General features: G+C 45.1%; 1 protein-coding gene across 2 annotated transcripts in view; it reads right to left on the bottom strand.

Moving 5' to 3' along the window:
* The window catches only part of LOC115173725 (KH domain-containing, RNA-binding, signal transduction-associated protein 3-like), a 155,213-nt gene that overhangs the window by 35,861 nt on the left and 99,484 nt on the right, over nt 1–19,868 (bottom strand). For both annotated transcript variants that reach the window (XM_029732071.1, XM_029732072.1), the window contains exons 3-6: nt 17,154–17,270; nt 12,571–12,717; nt 10,325–10,467; nt 9,496–9,682 (exon numbers count right to left, since the gene is read on the bottom strand). In XM_029732071.1, coding sequence (XP_029587931.1) covers nt 9,496–9,682; nt 10,325–10,467; nt 12,571–12,717; nt 17,154–17,270 — 594 coding nt within the window. The remainder of the gene's footprint in view (nt 1–9,495; nt 9,683–10,324; nt 10,468–12,570; nt 12,718–17,153; nt 17,271–19,868) is intronic.

Raw genomic sequence — 19,868 nt, 5'->3', positions numbered from 1 at the left:
TCTCCGCTCTCAGATGGAACTCATGTGTTTGAGTCCGAGTCATGTGATGTGACCAAGGCCTGCACCACACTGCATGGACAGGAAGTGAGGACGGTATGAGATATGAGCTTGTAGAAGTATTTCCATCACCAGGCATCACCCTGGAAATTACTTCACTGTTTAACAAGAAAGCTCTCCCCTCTCTGTCTGTGACTCTCCCTACACTACACGGTGTGCTATCCCTTCAGACACCATTCACTGTCTGTCTCCTCACAAGCTACCACAAGCTACCCAAGAGTGGTAAAGCTGCCTTTACTGGTTCTAACAGCAGACCTATAAACTTGCTGCCAGCTCTTAGCAAACTGTTGGAAAAAATGGTGTTTGACCAAATACAATGCTATTTCTCTGTAAACAAATTAACAACAGACTTTCAGCATGCTTATAGAGAAGGGCACTCATCATGTACTGCACTGATACAAATGACTGATGATTGGTTGAAAGAAATTGATAATAAGAATATTGTGGGAGCTGTACTGTTAGATTTCAGTGCAGCCTTTGATATTATTGACCATAACCAGTTGTTGAAAAATCTTAAATGCTATGGCTTTTCAACCTCTGCCATATTGTGGATTCAGAGCTATCTATCTAATAGAACTCAAAGGGTTTTCTTTAATGGAAGCGTCTCTAATTTCAAACATGTAAAGTGTGGTGTACTGCAGGCCAGCTCTCTAGGCCCTATACTCTTTTATATTTTTACCAATGCCCTGCACTGGCATTAAACAAAGCATGTGTGTCCAAGTATGCTGATGATTCAACCGTATACGCATCAGCAACCACAGCTAATGAAGTCACTGAAACCCTTAACAAAAAGTTGCAGTCTGTTTTGGAATGGGTGGCCAGTAATAAACTGGTCCTGAACATCTCTAAAACTAAGAGCATTGCATTTGATACAAATCATTCCTTAAGTGCTAGACCTCATCTGAAATTGGTAATGAATGGTGTGGCTGTTTAACAAGTTGAGGAGACTAAATTACTTGGCGTTACCTTAGATTGTAAACTGTCATGGTCAAAACATATAGATTCAATGGTTGCAAATATGGGGAGGTCTAGCCGTAATAAAGAGATCTCTGCTTTTTTGACACCACACTCCAAAAAGCAAGTTCTGCAGGCTCCAGTTTTGTCTAATCTTGATTAATGTCCAGTCGTGTGGTCCAGTGCTGCAAGGAAAGACCTAGTAAAGCTGCAGCTGGCCCAGAACAAAGTGGCATGTTTTGCTCTTCATTGTAATCAGAGGGCTGATATAAATACTATGCATGCCAGTCTCTCTTGGCTAAGAGTTGAGGAGAGACCGACTGCATCACTTCTTCTTTTTGTAAGAAACATCATTGTGTTGAAAATCCCAAATTGTTTGCATAGTCAACTTACACACAGCTCTGACACACACACTTATCCCACCAGACATGCCACTAGGGGTCTTTTAAATAGTCCCCAAATCCAGAACAAATTCAAGAAAACGTACAGTATTATATAGAGCCTTATTGCATGGAACTTCCCTCCATCTCATATTGCTGAAATAAACAGCAAACCTGGTTTCAAAAAACAGATAAAGCAACACCTCGTGGCACAACGCCTCTCCCCTTTTGACTTAGATAGTTTGTGTGCATGCATTGATACAGTTGAAGTCAGAAGTTTACATACACCTAGGTTGGAGTCATTAAAACTTGTTATTCAACCACTCCACAAATGTCTTCTTCACAAACTATAGTTTGGCAAGTCGGTTAGGACATCTACTTTCTGCATGACACAAGTCATTTTTTCAACAAATGTTTACAGATAGATTATTTCACTTAAAATTCACTGTACCACAATTCCAGTGGGTCAGAAGTTTACATACACTGAGTTGACTGTGCCTTTAAACAGCTTGGAAAATTCCAGAAAATGATGTCATGGCTTTAGAAGCTTCTGATAGGCTAATTGACATCATTTGAGTCAATTGGAGGTGTACCTGTGGATGTATTTCAAGGCCTACTTTCAAACTCAGTGCCTCTTTGCTTGACATCATGGGAAAATCTAAAGAAATCAGTCAAGACCTCAGAAAAAAATGGTAGACCTCCACAAGTCTGGTACATCTTTGGGAGCAATTTACAAATGCCTGAAGGTATCATGTTCATCTGTACAATAGTACGCAAGTATAAACACCATGGGACCACGCAGCCACCACACCACTCTGTCTCCTAGATATGAATGTACTTTGGTGCGAAAAGTGCAAATCAATCCCAGAACAACAGCAAAGGACCTTGTGAAGATGCTGGAGGAAACAGGTACAAAAGTATCTAAATCCACAGTAAAACGAGTCCTATCGACATAACCTTAAAGGCCGCTCAGCAAGGAAGAAGCCTCTGCTCCAAAACCGCAATAAAAAAGCCAGACTACGGTTTGCAACTGCACATGGGGACAAAGATCGTACTTTTCAGAGAAATGTCCTCTGGTCAGATGAAACAAAAATAGAACTGTTTGGCCCTAATGACCATCATTATGTTTGGAGGAAAAAGGGGGAGGCTTGCAAGCCGAAGAAAACCATGCCAACCGTGAAGCACGGGGGTGGCAGCATCATGTTGTGGGGGTGCTTTGCTGCAGGAGGGACTGGTGCACTTCACAAAATAGATGGCATCATGAGGACGGAAACTGATGTGGATATACTGAAGCAACATCTCAAGACATCAGTCAGGAAGTTAAAGCTTGGTCGCAAATGAGTCTTCCAAATGGACAATGACCCCAAGCATACTTCCAAAGTTGTGGCAAAATGGCTTAAGGACAACAAAGTCAAGGTATTGGAGTGGCCATCACAAATCCCTGACCTCAATCCCATAGAAAATTTGTGGGCAGAACTGAAAAAGTGTGTGCGAGCAAGGAGGCCTACAAATCTGACTCACTTACACCACCTTTGTCAGGAGGAATGGGCCAAAATTCACCCAACTTATTGTGGGAAGCTTGTGGAAGGCTACCCAAAACATTTGACCCAAGTTAAACAATTTGAAGGCAATGCTACCAAATACTAATTGAGTGTATGTAAACTTCTGACCCACTGAGAATGTGATGAAAGAAATAAAAGCTGAAATAAATCATTCTCTCTACTATTATTCTGACATTTCACATTCTTAAAATAAAGTGGTGATCCTAACTGACCTAAGACAAGGAATTTTCTACTAGGATTAAATGTCAGGAATTGTGAAAAACTGAGTTTATATGTATTTGGCTAAGGTGTATGGAAACGTCTGACTTCAACTGTATGTAGGCTACGTGTGCCTTTTTAAAAATGTATGTAGTTCTGTCCTTGAGCTGTTCTATTATGTCATTTTTCATGTTTTGTGTGGACCCCAGGAAGAGTAGCTGCTGCTTTTGCAACAGCTAATGGGGATCGTAATCAAATACCAAAATACGTTCTTTATCCACACCTTTTTCATTATCAGCCCAAATTGAAATGACAAGTAGTTCTGATTCCTAGTGAATGTTAAGAAATGGGTAACAGGCAGAATAATCACAATCCTATTAGTACTAATTCCTGGCCAATGGGCTGAAAGGCAGGTCGGTAAAAGGTTCCTTATGGCCTTGTGAGTGTATGTGTGTGTGTTTGTGCTTGCACGAGTGTGTTTGTGTGCGTGTTTGCGTGGCCTATGAAATATCTGGAATGAGATTTAGATGCAATTACTGTATTGTGTAATCAGACTGCTAGGCAAATAATCTCATTCATAATTTAGTTTAATACAAATTAGATTCGCCAATAATCTGATATCGCTACTTACTGTTATTATCGAATCACCGATATAAGAGAGAGGCACAGTAAAGCCACTGAATTCTGAAAGTAATTGAATTACCAAAACAAAAACATCCTAACTCCAGAATGCTCAATACAGTAGGTCAGGGTTTCCCAATAGGTGGCCCACGGACCAAATTCGGTCCACGGTGAATTTATTTGCCCACCCGGGAGCCCAAATCGATCCAAATGAAGCATGCATTGGTAAGAAAACCGATTAAAATGTTACAAATTGCCGGTTCACTAAAGTTTTTTACTCATTTTATCTGTTTCTGCCTTATCCTGAAAATACCTCTAATCTGTTCTGATTGAATCGGTTTATCCTCTCCTTCAGCCTATCGAACTTTGTGCATGCAACCGAGTATGACATTGATCTACAAGTCAGATAATTGTGTGCACAGTGCGGGAGAAGCAGCTGCTCGCACCAATGAGAGGTAGACCTACCCTATCCCCGTTTTAATATTCGTAGGTGTCACGGTTGTCGTCGGGGAATGAGGACCAAAATGCAGCAGGTACGTGTATGCTCATATTTAGATTTATTCACTTACAAAAACCACTGAATACAAAATAACAAAACCACTAGAACAAACGAACAACTAACAGTCTGGCAAAGCCTAGGGCTGAACACAGAACAATCACCCACAAAACACAAACACAAACACACCCTCATTTATGAGACTCTCAATCAAAGGCAGATAGAAAACACCTGCCTTCAACTGAGAGTCCCAACACCAATTCACCAGACATAGAAACAGACATACTAGACTCCACATAGAACTACCTAGACATAAACCAAAACCCGGACATACTAAATCAAACACCCTTTACACAAACACACCACCCCGAACCACATAAAACAAATACCCTCTGTCACGCCCTGACCAAACTACAAAACAATTAACCTTATATACTGGCCAGGACGTGACAGTACCCCCCCCTTAAAGGTGCTACCCCAGAAGCACCTTAACACAAAAAAAATATAAATACCCCCAAACAATACCCAAAAGAAAAATTCCCCCTTTCTAAAGGGAGGGAAGGGAGGGTGGCTGCCGTCAACGACGGCACTGTGCTACACCCCCCCTCCCCAACCCACCTATATTGGAGGCGGCTCAGGTTCTGGCCGTTCCAGGCAGTCTGGGCAGTCTGGCGGTTCGGGGCTGTCTGGGCAGTCTGTCAGCTCGGGGCAGTCTGTCAGCTCGGGGCGGTCTGGGCAGTCTGTCAGCTCGGGGCGGTCTGGGCAGTCTGTCAGCTCGGGGCGGTCTGGGCAGTCTGTCAGCTCGGGGCGGTCTGGGCAGTCTGTCAGCTCGGGGCGGTCTGGGCAGTCTGTCAGCTCGGGACGGTCAGGGCAGTCTGGCCACTCCGGCAGGTCAGGGCAGACTGGCCACTCCGGCAGGTCAGGGCAGACTGGCCACTCCGGCAGGTCAGGGCAGACTGGCCACTCCGGCAGGTCAGGGCAGACTGGCCACTCCGGCAGGTCAGGGCAGACTGGCCACTCCGGCAGGTCAGGGCAGTCTGGCCACTCCGGCAGGTCAGGGCAGTCTGGCCACTCCGGCAGTTCAGGGCAGTCTGGCCACTCCGGCAGTTCAGGGCAGTCTGGCCACTCCGGCAGTTCAGGGCAGTCTGGCCACTCCGGCAGTTCAGGGCAGTCTGGCCACTCCGGCAGTTCAGGGCAGACTGGCCACTCCGGCAGTTCAGGGCAGACTGGCCACTCCGGCATTCAGGGCAGTCTGGCCACTCCGGCAGTTCAGGGCAGTCTGGACACTCCGGCAGTTCAGGGCAGTCTGGCCACTCCGGCAGTTCAGGGCAGTCTGGCCACTCCGGCAGTTCAGCGCAGTCTGGCCACTCCGGCAGTTCAGCGCAGTCTGGCCACTCCGGCTAGTTCAGCGCAGTCTGGCCACTCCGGCAGTTCAGCGCAGTCTGGCCTACTCCGGCAGTTCAGCGCAGTCTGGCCTACTCCGGCAGTTCAGCGCAGTATGGCCACTCCGGTCAGTTCAGCGCAAGTCTGGCCACTCCGGCAGTTCAGCGCAGTCTGACCTCAACTCCGGCAGTTCAGCGCAGTCTGACCACTCCGGCAGTTCAGCGCAGTCTGACCACTCCGGCAGTGGACTGGGCGGGCAGCTCCTGACGACTGTTGACTGGCGGCAGCTCCGCGACTGTTGACTGGCGGGCAGCTCCGACGACTGTTGACTGGCGGGCAGCTCCGACGACTGTTGGACTGGCGGGCAGCTCAGACGACTGTTGACTGTTGACTGGCGGGCAGCTCCGACGACTGTTGACTGGCGGGCAGCTCCGACGACTGTTGACTGGCGGGCAGCTCCGACGACTGTTGACTGGCGGGCAGCTCCGACGACTGTTGACTGGCGGGCAGCGCCGACGACTGTTGACTGGCGGGCAGCTCCGACTGTTGACTGGCGGGCAGCTCCGACGACTGTTGACTGGCGGGCAGCTCCGACGACTGTTGACTGGCGAGGCTGGGTTTACGCACTTGCCGTTTAGTGCGGGGAGCGGGAACAGGACGAGTCGGACTGGGTGGACGCACTTCCGGGTCCGCACGAGAGACAGGAGCTGGAAACCCAGGGCTATGGAGGCGCACAGCCGGTCTAGATCTTACCTCCTGCACAACCCGCCTTGGCTCGATGGAACTAGTAGCCCTGCACGAGCGGAGTGCTCGTACAGGGCAGACTGGGCTGTGCAGGGGCTTGATGGTAGCCGTGCGTAGAGCGGGAGTTGGGTAGCCTGGTCCTCGGAGGCGTACCGGCGACCAGATGCGCTGCGCAGGCATCCTCCTACCAGGCTGGATGCCCGCTCTAGCACGGCACCTGCGAGGGGCTGGAATAACTCGCACCGGACTGTGCGTGCGTATGGGTGAGATATTGCGCTTCTCAGCGAAACATGGCGCTCCCCACCTCATACGCTCCTCCATATAACCACGGGTAGCTGGCTTCCGGCTCTTCCTTCGCCTAGCCAAACTACCCGTGTGCCCCCCCCCAAAATTTTCTTGGGGGTGCCTCTCGTGCTTCAACGCCAGTCTTGTCCCTCGGAAACGTTCCCGGTCCATACCAGCCTTACTCCTATCCTCTCTCTCGCGTACCACCTGTTTCCAAGGAAGGCGATCTTTCCCTGCTTGGATCTCCTCCCAAGTGTAGGAGCCTTCTCCCTCCAAGATCTCCTCCCAAGTCCATCTCTCTCGTTTGTCCTCTTCGAAAATCCTCCGCTCCTTCCTCTGCTGCTTGGTCCTTTGGTGGTGGGTGATTCTGTCACGGTTGTCGTCGGGGAATGAGGACCAAAATGCAGCAGGTACGTGTATGCTCATATTTAGATTTATTCACTTACAAAAACCACTGAATACAAAATAACAAAACCACTAGAACAAACGAACAACTAACAGTCTGGCAAAGCCTAGGGCTGAACACAGAACAATCACCCACAAAACACAAACACAAACACACCCTCATTTATGAGACTCTCAATCAAAGGCAGATAGAAAACACCTGCCTTCAACTGAGAGTCCCAACACCAATTCACCAGACATAGAAACAGACATACTAGACTCCACATAGAACTACCTAGACATAAACCAAAACCCGGACATACTAAATCAAACACCCTTTACACAAACACACCACCCCGAACCACATAAAACAAATACCCTCTGTCACGCCCTGACCAAACTACAAAACAATTAACCTTATATACTGGCCAGGACGTGACAGTAGGCTACAGCGTGTCACCTTCAGCATTCAGATGTTTGTAAAAGGGATATGCAATATTAAATCATCGGCTTAATTAATTGAGGGACAACCAATGAAATTTGCTGGGTCATTGTGGGTTGTAGGAAATGGTGTTTTACACACAAAAAAAACATCTCTGTCTTACAATTCCCAAGAGGCTGAATGTATTGTCTTACAATTCCCAAGAGGCTGAATGTATCTCATCGGAGAAAGCATCGGAGCGAGCAAAACAGTGCCCCTCTGTCTCTGTATGTGTAGCCCATCTATCTGATGCTGTCTGGTCAAAAAGAGTATAACATTGTTGCCACCCGTACCATTGAACGCAAGGGAAGCCAGCAAGCATTTGGCCTCCCTTGATAAAAAAAGTTTCAACTAATAGCCAATCAGCGTTTAGATAAACTGAGTGAGCTCAACTATGAATGGTCCTCGCGTACCAAAAAAAAGTATCATGGGAAGCCAGTTTGGGTTTGGCTTCACTCCAATCACATCACATTGAGAGCAATATATAACTAACATAAACAACTTGAATTGTTGCATCTCATTGTGTTGTCCTCCAGTGGCTAGCTAGCTAGCTAAAAGTGTCCCTTTCCTAAATTAGCCATGGATGGCGCTAGGGATTTTTCATACATCTGGTTTTACTTAATTCTCCGTACTAGCCAATGATTATAACGGCAATTTTGATCCAGCCATAAATTCATACATTGTACCCCTGGCCTGAGAGGATGGAAGTTCAATATGTAGCTATATGTAGTATGCTAATGTTAACAAATTGCACCGAATCGTTTCAAACTAAAAGTATTGTTCCTGTATCATATCGGAGCCCATGTATCTAGATATTGTCCTTGTAAGGAGACACGCATATCCCTAATCAATTGAGAGGTATATGTGATTGTATCACAACCTAATCAAGGTTTTAAATGATTCTGTTTTTGTCAAATACTATATCTGTTTGGGCTTCTTGAGGTCAGTCTGTAGTCCACAAATGATTTATAACTATGTTCCGGCCCCCCGACCTTCCACTCAAGAAAAAATAGGCCCGCGGCTGAATGTAATTGGGGACACCTGCAGTAGGTGATATATTGTAATGTTAACTTCTCTAAAACATGCTGGATAAACAGAACATGGCTTCAAGTCCTTTGGCTGGAAAAAACTGGAAGAATGAGGCATCAAGTATGAGCAAGAAATGCATCTCCTCCTCAGCAGTAATTTAATAGAAAACTACAAGAAACTATTTGTTAGCATCACTCGATGGTGACAACAACAGAACAGTAGTTGTGTGTACCACCAACCCGCTACAACAATGAAGAGTAGTGGAGCTCATTCAGTCTGTAATTCACAGCGATATGGTGAAGATTTATCATCAGCCAGATGTCTGCAGTGCTCTCTCTCCCGGATCCCCAGGTGCAGGTGTGTGTCTGTCTGCGGAGCCAGTTTACCACCGTGACAATGATGTGAAGCAGATGGTCCAACCGAGGCTCTTTACCAGTCATTCTCTACGACCTCCACCCATTTTAACTGCAGACCTCCATATAAACCTGTCAGATGTGTTTAGCTATGGACTGGCAGGGCACTTGTCCTCTCCTACCCCTCCTCTCTTCCCGGCATCCTCACTACTAAACATGCTGGGTTGGTGCAGCGTCCCTGAGGACCTGCTGTGACAGTAAGGTGGGAGGTAGACGGAAGGAGGGAGTCCTCCTTGGCATGTGTCCAAAGGGTCTGACTCTGAAGTTAATATATTCTATCGCTGCCAGCTGTTCATATGGGCTCCCTCCAGAAACAACAGGTAAACTACCAGTAAAATCCCTTCTCAGTTTTGATAATATCAGGAGGATGTACCTGTATGCAGACACAATGTGTGTGTGTGTGTGTGTGTGTGTGTGTGTGTGTGTGTGTGTGTGTGTGTGTGTGTGTGTGTGTGTGTGCCAGTGTACATGCATGAACACGTTTCCCTCTTACTGTGTAAATACTCACATATTCCCCATAAGTGTCTTGTACTGCAGGTGGCGGAGGTCTGTACCCCGCGGGCGGGGGAGCCCCCCGTGTTCTTTGTGCTGGCACACCCCTCCCTCGGGCGGATGGTACCCGGCTGGTGGGTGCCCCTCTCGGTGCTGCTCCAGGGGGGACGGCTGCGTGGGGAGGGGGCACACCTCCTCGACTCCTACCACACAGGACAAGCAGGGAATTTTAGGTAGCGTCTCAAATAGCACTCTATATAGTGCACTGTTTTTGACCAGAGCCCTATGGCTAAAGTGGACCAATAGACTGTCAGCAAGATACCTCTGCAATTCAGACATAATCACATTACAGGTAGTGAGTATATGGTTTATGCATCTGACTTACTGTACACAACACTGCCTCTAGTTGTTCTTTCTTCTCTCACCTACATTAGGCATGCTAAATGCTATTTACTGTCTAATTTAAAACAGATCCAATTATTATCCCTCTCAGAGCAATACAAACATCTACACACACACACACACACACACTAACACACACACATCCCTTCTCTGTGACCTGATTTATCTCTTCATCTGATGTTTCCTTTTATAAACACAAATATACTTTGCATTTAGAAGAACGCTTGAGAGCCACACAACGTGCGTACTATAAAGTATTATAATGGAGATTACTGTTTGAGTATTATTCTAAGTTATCTGGGGAGTTACATCATGAAGAGAATACAGCAGGACAGATGCATACCAACATTTATTTGAATGTCAATAGTTCTCAAAGTTGTATTGTGTATCATTTGGGTCAGATGGTGTATCCCCCCCCCCACACACACGTTGGCAGTAGGTACCTGATGGGTCCTGGGGCAGGTGTCCCTCTACCCCGTGCTACAGGCAGCTTGCCCCTCACCGCTGGCACCTTGGCATCCTCCGAGCCACCATTCAGGTACGTCAGCTCCTGCAGCTGCGCCTGTCGGATCTCATCATTGTAATCCTGCACACACACACACACACACACACACACACACACACACACACACACACACACACACACACACACACACACACACACACACACACACAAACACACATACCCTTTTAATTACAGCATATTAAATGGCGTCCTTTATCTCCAGGGTTACAGCCCTGTAGGAATGTCTAATTAATGTACTATACAGTGCTTCTGTGACCAAGCAGTGTGCGTGTGTGTGGTGTGTGGGCAGGCGCGCGCCTGCCTGTGTGTATGTGGGTGGGTGTGTGGGCAGGCGCGCACCTGCCTGTGTGTATGTGGGTGGTTGGGTGTGCAGGCGCGCGCCTGCTTGTGTGTATGTGGGTGGGTGGGTGTGTGTATGTGGGTGGGTGGGTGGGTGTGTGTATGTGGGTGGGTGTGTGTATGTGGGTGGGTGGGTGTGTGTATGTGGGTGGGTGGGTGGGTGTGTGTGTGTATGTGGGTGGTTGGTGGGTGGGTGTGTGTATGTGGGTGGGTGTGTATGTGGGTGGGTGGGTGTGCATGCGCTCATGCGTGTCATGATGCTCATGTGACCACTGCTCCTCAGGCAGAGCAACACACTCCTGATCCCCCGTTGATAAAACCCAGGAACCCCATTTGGCTTTTTATCGTCACACACAATCGTCTCTCGCTCTCTCTGTGTGTGTGTGTGTGTGTGTATGTATGTGTGTGTGTGTGTGTGTGTGTGTGTGTGTGTGTGTGTGTGTGTGTGTGTGTGTGTGTGTGTGTGTGTGTGTGTGCGCTTTATCATCACACACAGTTGTATTCACCACTCAATGGAACGTAGCAATTAATATGGAAATCAGCGTTTAATCATGCTGCCATGGAGACGATTGTCTTGTGTCTCCTCCATATCAACACATCTCCGTGTGTTTGTAAGGGAAATTTAAAGACGTCATTCATGACCGGAAATAAATCATCATGGCTCGGAGTGAGACTGGAACGATCAAACATATCAACAAGGGTTGGAGAGATTGTCACGGTTTTTGTAAGAAACGGACCAAGGCGCAGCGTGTATTGAGTTCAACATATTAAATTACAGTGAAACTTCTTCAACAAAACAATGAACAAGCAACAAAACGTGACTACGTGGTGCAACAAGCACAAAACCAAACAATATCCAACAAACTTTTTTTTTTTTTTTGTCATTTAGCAGACACTCTTATCCAGAGCAACTTACAGTAGTGAATGCATACATTTCATACATTTCTCTTTCCGTACTGGTCCCCCGTGGGAATCGAAACCACAACCCTGGCATTGCAAACACCATGCTCTACCAACTGAGCCACACAGGACCTTGTGGGACACAAGTGGGAGAAATGGCTACCTAAATATGATCCACAATTAGAGGCAACGATTCCTAGCTGCCTCTAATTGGGAACCATACAAAACACCAACATAGAAATTATAAACTAGAACACCCCCTAGTCACACCCTGACCTACTACACCTAGAGAACCAAGGGCTCTCTATGGTCAGGGCGTGACAGAAATCCTACTACTCTTCCATAATAGCATGGGACAGATCAGTCACATCCATAATACATGGAGTAAGAGTAAATAAACGTGATGCACGGGAGTCCCAGAGAGGGTTAGGCTGTGCTGAGTGCTTCCTGTCTGACTGTGTTACTCTCTTATTCAGCTTAGTCAGTTATCCCCATGGCTTCCCTTCCCTCAGAGGGACGTGCATCCAATCAGACAGAGTGGGATACTGGTTCAACTACTTCAGCTGGCTGACTGGTACAAGCAGAGGGATTGTGACTGGACTGGACCAGACTTCTGCCACTTGCTACTTCCTGTATAACCTTTACTGTACTATCTGGGTGTTCAATGTGGACACAGACACAGAGTATAATCATATGTTGCACAAAGAAGCAGAATAGCTGATGTACATCTGCATTGCTTGCTGTTTGGGGTTTTAGGCTGGGTTTCTGTACAGTACTTTGTGACCTCCGCTGATGTAAAAAGGGCTTAAATAAATACATTTGATTGATTGATTGACTAGCTAGCTGATATAGTTTGTTCATATGTTGGATGAAATAGAAAGAGAACAGGGTAACTATAATGTGTGTGTAGGTGTCAGTACGTACAGGTATGAGGAACTTCTTGATCTCCTCCAGTGCATGACCCATCCTATTGTAGGCCTCTGCAGGGGGAGCGAACACTTCTATGAGGACATGGAGGTCCTCGTTCAGGTGCTGATATTTGGCTTCTCCACTCTTCCGTAGCTCTTCCTCCTGGTGGAACAAAAAACAATCAAATGTATTTATAAAGCCCTTTTTACACCAGAAGTTGTCAGAACGTGCTTTAACTCGGCCTATTATAATGTCACCTCAATTACTCCTCACAGTTTATTTAATCCACACAGGATCAGCAAGACTGATCCAGCAAATCTGTTTGACTTGATTATTGAATTTAAATGTACTATATTTAGGGCTGTCAGACTTATTAATCAGTTAACTCTAGTTCACTTTTTGAAATTTAAGTGCACACATTTTTTTTTATTGTGATTAATCGCATTGTCCGAAAGCATTCAGAATATAATGAACAATCCAAACAATCTGTACAGCTAAAAACAACAGTGGGATGTCAAAACAAGTTGACATTGAGGTTAAAATCGGACATAGCGAGTGCATATAGGAGTTCTGTATCTATAATTCTTAAAATAATTGTTATGTTTTTTGTGAATGTTTATCGTGAGTAATTTAGTAAATTCACCGGAAGTGTTCGGTGGGAATGCTAGTCACATGCTAGTCACCTGCTAATGTAAAAAGCTGGTTTTTGATATAAATATGAACTTGATTGAACAGACATGCATGTATTGTATAACATAATGTCCTAAGATTGTCATCTGATGAAGATCATCAAAGGTTAGTGCTGCATTTAGCTGTGGTTTGGGTTTATGTGACATTATATGCTAGCTTGAAAAATGGGTGTCTGATTATTTATGGCTGGGTACTCTGCTGACATAATCTAATGTTTTGCTTTCGTTGTAAAGCCTTTTTGAAATCGGACAGTGTGGTTAGATTAACGAGAGTTTTGTCTTTAAAATGGTGTAAAATAGTCATATGTTTGAGAAATTGAAGTAATAGCATTTCTAAGGTATTTGAATAACGCGCCACGGGATTCCACTGGCTGTTGAGTAGGTGGGACGCTTGCGAGGTTAAAGACTCTGTGCTTTATCAATTTACCAGATTTTGCTAACTGTTACTTTGGACAAAATCAAGACGTCAATATTTTTGTAATGTTTTTTAATAAAACATCTGAAATTACTGCTCAATTTGAGCAAATTCAGAAGTTCGAGATTAAACACAGCAAATCCTGCGAATTATTATTGTTTGACAGCCCTAATTGTAATACAATCACAATACTGATCAAACCTTTAATGCCATAAAAGAGTGCACCACTCTATACTGTACATGTACATGTACATTTCAGTATAGTGTAAATAGGAGACATACCAAAATAGATCTCAAAGGGCCATCTCATCCAGACAGAAAGAGGCAATATATTATTGAAGGGCCAAAATAGGACAGCAAACCCTAAGTAAAATTACAGCACAGCCAACAACATTTCCCGAGTGGTGCAGCAGTCTAAGGCAGTGCTAGAGGTGGCACTACAGACCCGGGTTCGAGCCCGGGCTGTATCACAACCGGCCATGATCAGGAGTCCCATAGGGCGGCGCACAACTGGCCAAGCGTCGTCCGGTTTCGGGGAGGGTTAGACCGAGTGGCCTTTACAAGTAGGCAGTCATTGTAAATACGAATTTCTTCTTAAAAAAACTTATTTGGGATCGGTGGGACGGTAGCGTCCCACCTGGCCAACATCCGGTGAAATGGCAGAGTGCCAAATTCAAATGAAATTACTATAAATATTAAACTTTCATGAAATCACAAGTGCAATACATCAAAATAAAGCTTAACTTGTTGTTAATCCAGCCAAGGTGTCAGATTTAAAAAAGGCTTTATGGCGAAAGCAAACTAAGCGATTATCTGAGGACAGCGTCCAGCACACAAATGCATAACAAATCATTTTCAACCAGGGAGTTGCAACACGAAAGTCAGAAATAGCGATATAATATATGCCTTACCTTTCAAGATCTTCTTCTGTTGGCACTCCAAAATGTCCCAGTTACATTACAAATGGTCCTTTTGTTCGATAAAGTCCTTTTTTATATCCATAAAAACTCAGTTTAGCTGGCGCACTTCAGTCAATAATCCACTCGGTTTCCCTTCTTCAAAATGCATTCAAAATGAATCCCAAACGTTACCAATAAACTTATCCAAATAAGTCAATCAACGTTTATAATCAACCCTTAGGTACCCTAATACGCAAATAAACAATACAATTTAAGACAGAGAATCGTTATTGTCTTTATCGGAGGTAAACAAAAAGAACGCGCTGTCTCAGGCATGCACTTGGAAACACTACAGCCAAAATGGGTGCCACTTAGAAAAACTACAACTTCTCCCTCATTTTTCCAAAAACCAGCCTGAAACTCTTTCTAAAGACTGTTGACATCTAGTGGAAGCCCTGGGAACTGCAATTGGGGACGATTTCGGCCTATTATAAGAGTGCCAGGCATTGAAATCAGTGTTATGCTGATTTTTTTTTTTTTAATGGTTTGTCCTCGGGGTTTCGCCTGCCATTTCAGTTCTGTTATATTCACATATATTATTTTAATGCTTTTAGAAACTTTAGAGTGTTTTCTATCCAAATCTACCAATTATATGCATATCCTAGCTTCTGGGCCTGAGTAGCAGGCAGTTTACTTTGGGCACGCTTTTCATCCGGACGTCAAAATACCGCCCCCTATCCCAAAGAAGTGTTAACTGACTTGTCTAGTAAAACAAAAGGTGTATAGACACCCCAGTTTCCTCCTCTGAACAAAATCCTGCTCACCTCTTCTCTAGTGGTGTTCCTCTATGCTGCTAGCTATTGAGAACTTCCTTCCTCAAGTGGAATCTTGCAACACATCATGCAAGGCAGAGTCTGTCATGTAATTATAAATAACCTTGTTTTAAGCCTGTGGTATGTTAATGAGATGCTAATTTCCCTCATAAATCTCTGTTTTACGAGGAAGAGGCTCCCCTGTGCATACTGTCTGCCTCTACTGACGGATCTGCCGAAGAGACATCAATGACACACACACACACACACACTCTCTCTCTCTCTCTCTCTCTCTCTCTCTCCTCTCTCTCTCTCTCTCTCTCTCCTCTCTCTCTCTCTCTCTCTCTCTCTCTCTCTCTCTCTCTCTCTCTCTAGCACATAGACACTGTCTTCCTATATGTGCTCAGCAGGCCATGGCATGAGATTACAGCTGTCACCTCCTCTATCTCCTCCAAGCATCTCCCCTCTGTTGACATTCCTCATAGAGAATCTGTTTATATTCCTCACTGCGAGTCTGGTTATCAAACAGCCATTCTCTTCCCAGAAACAGAGGCACAAAGCCTGAGACAACAACGTGAGAGTCCATAGGAACTCCATAGGAAAGACAGTTTGGTTCAGAGCATGACATGTATGCTGTTAGTTGTTGCAGATGACGCATTCTTATGCGTGCTGAACAATAGGAGGATGCCACAACAGCAACAACATGGATGCAGTGTATTGTAGTGACTCTTTGCAGACTGAGAGGACTGACAGAGGACAAGGAAGCCCAATTCAACAACAACATGTCATTTCATCATCCACTTTAAGCTCCACTAGCCTTCGTTTCCATAACACCAACCTTGAACCCAGAAGCATACGCCTCCCTAAACGTCACCCAGCCCAAGGAACGTACAATAAAGCACCTACAGGACAGAGACTGAATGCTTCTACGTCATATTGGCTGAAAGAGTATGGTGACAGCGCAGGGATGTCAGGGGGACCATCAGCTCCACACTCCGAAGCAGAGGAAGAGAAGGGAGAAGGAGAAGAGAAAAGCCTTATACAGCCTGTTGCTTCTGTGGCCTTCCTTTGATCCTTTCACTGACACTCTGTGTAACTGACGATGACAAACCTTGGACAGATATTGGAGGAATTCTATGAGAATTCTATACATAGCCATAAAGCATACACTGAGGCTGAGATTTTATCCATCTCCAACTGGCTTGCAGGGGGGCAGCTATAAGAACACAGCTATGAAAGTAAAGGTTCATGCTGGATCTGGAGCAAGCTGTCAATCACAGCTCACAGATCTCCCTGGTGAGGTAGTGGAGGAGGTGTGTCAAGCGTGCCGAGCTGCGTGTGTGAGCTGTGGGTGCGCGTGCATGCGTGCGTGTGTGTTTGAAACCTGCTGAGCCTGCTGAGCTCAGCACATCTCCATGACAGATCTGTTCAGCAGGTGTTCCAGAGTTGTGCCGTCAGAGAGAATCGATCACAACAATCTAACGGAGCTTTTGCGTACGACACTGAAGATCATCGATGTCACAAATCACCCATGATGACAAACTGACTGACGGAGAAAGACTGTCACAGACACAACAAGACAGAACATATACACAATGACTCAGCTGGTTATTGATGCCTTTCCACTGACGGTGTCTGCCTCAATTTACCTGAAACAAACAACAGAGAGATAGAGAGACAGAGAGTGAGAGAAAAAGAAGAGGACTTGGGTTTTACTAGACAGAGAGGGAGAAAGAGGAATGTTTGATTGTTAGAGAGAAGGAGAGAAAGACTTGGCTGTTACCTTTTCTTTGTCTCTCATTGATCCTTTCCCCAGAATGGACATCTTAGTGAGCGTGTCTTCCTGTAGTCTCTTTAGTGAGTTCCCGCGTGGACCCAGCAGTTTGCCCACAAAGTTAAACTAAAACAGAAACAGAAGCAGAGAAGCTTAATGAGTAACTGTGCTGATGAGATAAAGACAAAAACAGTTGTATGTCAATCACATGTTGGTTCAAACAGTCTGCTTTTGATTAAATCTAAACAAGAATTGTAGCAATTGACAAGAGTACAAAATGTAAGTAATCCGTATTTGGGTTGACATGAGAACGATCTTCCTAGTAGCACTGTGTCTCCATAAAGCTGTTATCTCAACCATGTCCAGGGGTATATACCAAATGGGACCCTATTCCATATAGTGCACTACTTTTGACCATGGCCATACGGTCGAACGTAGTGCACTATATAGGAAAAAGGCTGCCATTTCCCTTACAAAAAAAAAGATTGAAACTGAAGTAAAATTGCAGTAACTGCAGCCGACTGGTATTTTGGATTTCAGAAATTGAAGAATAAGTCAGAATAACTGCAGTGTACTGCAGTTGAACAGCAGTTACACTGCACTGTAACTGCAGTTACACTCCAAAATTACTGTAGTAAAAAAATATATATATATTTTGAATGCGGTATTTGCAGCATACTGCAGTTATACTGCACTCTGACTGCAATCTTTCTGCCTTTGACAACTAACACACATAGTCCTTACAATTATAACAGCATTATGTGAAAGGAGGAGGCTCAGAGTGTGGATGGTCAGGTTGAAATAGTACAAAAATCAAGCAAGAATTGTTAGCATTTGACAAGAGTAAAAAATGTAACTAATTCCGATTTTATTTGACATCTTTTATAGTAGCACTGAGTCTCCACTACACTCTTATTTCAACCATATCCAGGTGTGCGTCCTAAATGTACCGGAGCACCAAGTCTAGGTCCAAAAGGCTTCTTAACAGCTTCTACCTCCAAGCCATAAGACTACTGAACAATGAATCAAATGCCTACCTGGACTATTTACATTGACACCCCCCCCAACTCCACTTTGTTTTTACACTGCTGCTACTCGCTGTTTATTCTTTATGTATAGTCACTCTACCCCCTAACCACATGTTCAAATTACCACGACTAACCTGTACCCCCGCACATTGACTCAGTACCGGTACCCCCTGTATATAACCTTGTTATTGTTATTTTATTGTGTTAATTTCTATTCCATTTTTTACTTTAGTTTATTTAGTAAATATTTTCTTAACTCTATTTCTTGAACTGCATTGTTGGTTAAGTAACTTACTGGCTTGTAAGTAAGCATTTCATGTGACAAATAAAAATGTAATTTGATTTATTTTATATGGCACCCTATTCTCTATATAGTGCACTACTTTTGATCAGGGCCCATAGGGTGAAACGTAGTGCACTATATAGGGAAAAAGGTGCCATTTGGGACGCAGACAGAATTTCTGCCTTAGACAACGAACATACATAATCCTTCCAATTATAACAGCATTATGTGAAAATAGGATTCTAAGCGTTTGATTGGTCAGGTTCATATAGTACAATATTTTTCTTTTCAACTTATCAGGTTTTATACAATACCCCATTTTGCCGTTCTATGTCTATGTTACCACTGTATAAATGCAAAGACCAAAACAGAGAGATTAGATGGATACAAAAAACAGAGGAGAGAGAGAGAGAGAGAGGGAGAGCAGGTAGAGAGAGAGAGCAGGTAGAGAGAGAGAGCAGGTAGAGAGAGAGCAGGTAGAGAGAGCAGGTAGAGAGAGATAGCAGGTAGAGAGAGATAGCAGGTAGAGAGAGAGAGCAGAGAGAGAGCGATAGCAGGTAGAGAGAGAGATAGCAGGTAGAGAGAGAGATAGCAGGTAGAGAGAGAGAGAGAGAGAGAGAGAGAGGGAGAGAGAGAGCAGGTAGAGAGATAGCAGGTAAAGAGAGAGAGAGAGAGAGAGAGAGAGAGAGGGAGAGAGGGAGAGAGAGCAGGTAGAGAGACAGCAGGTAGAGAGAGAGACAGATAGCAGGTAGAAAGAGAGAGAGAGAGAGAGAGAGAGAGAGAGAGGTAGAGAGAGAGGTGCAGGTAGCAGTAGAGGTAGAGGTAGCAGTAGAGGTAGAGGTAGCAGTAGAGGTAGAGGTAGAGAGAGAGAGAGGTAGCAGTAGAGGTAGAGAGAGAGAGAGGTAGCAGTAGAGGTAGAGAGAGAGAGAGGTAGCAGTAGAGGTAGAGAGAGAGAGAGGTAGCAGTAGAGGTAGAGAGAGAGGTAGAGGTAGAGAGAGAGAGCTAGCAGGTAGAGGTAGAGGTAGAGAGAGAGAGCTAGCAGGTAGAGGTAGAGGTAGAGAGAGAGAGCTAGCAGGTAGAGGTAGAGAGAGAGAGCTAGCAGGTAGAGGTAGAGGTAGAGAGAGAGAGCTAGCAGGTAGAGGTAGAGAGAGAGAGAGCTAGCAGGTAGAGAGAGGTAGACAGAGAGAGAGAGAGCTAGCAGGTAGAGAGAGAGAGAGAGCTAGCAGGTAGAGAGAGAGAGGTAGAGAGAGAGAGAGAGCTAGCAGGTAGAGGTAGAGGTAGAGAGAGAGAACTAGCAGGTAGAGGTAGAGGTAGAGAGAGAGAGCTAGCAGGTAGAGGTAGAGGTAGACAGAGAGAGAGAGCTAGCAGGTAGAGAGAGAGGTAGAGAGAGAGGTAGAGAGAGAGCTAGCAGGT

This window comes from Salmo trutta, chromosome 34, assembly GCF_901001165.1.
Source record: "Salmo trutta chromosome 34, fSalTru1.1, whole genome shotgun sequence".
In the NCBI taxonomy this organism is placed as follows: domain Eukaryota; kingdom Metazoa; phylum Chordata; class Actinopteri; order Salmoniformes; family Salmonidae; genus Salmo; species Salmo trutta.
The sequence above is the reverse complement of the archived record's forward strand: the minus strand, read 5'-3'. Positions and strand labels throughout refer to the sequence as shown.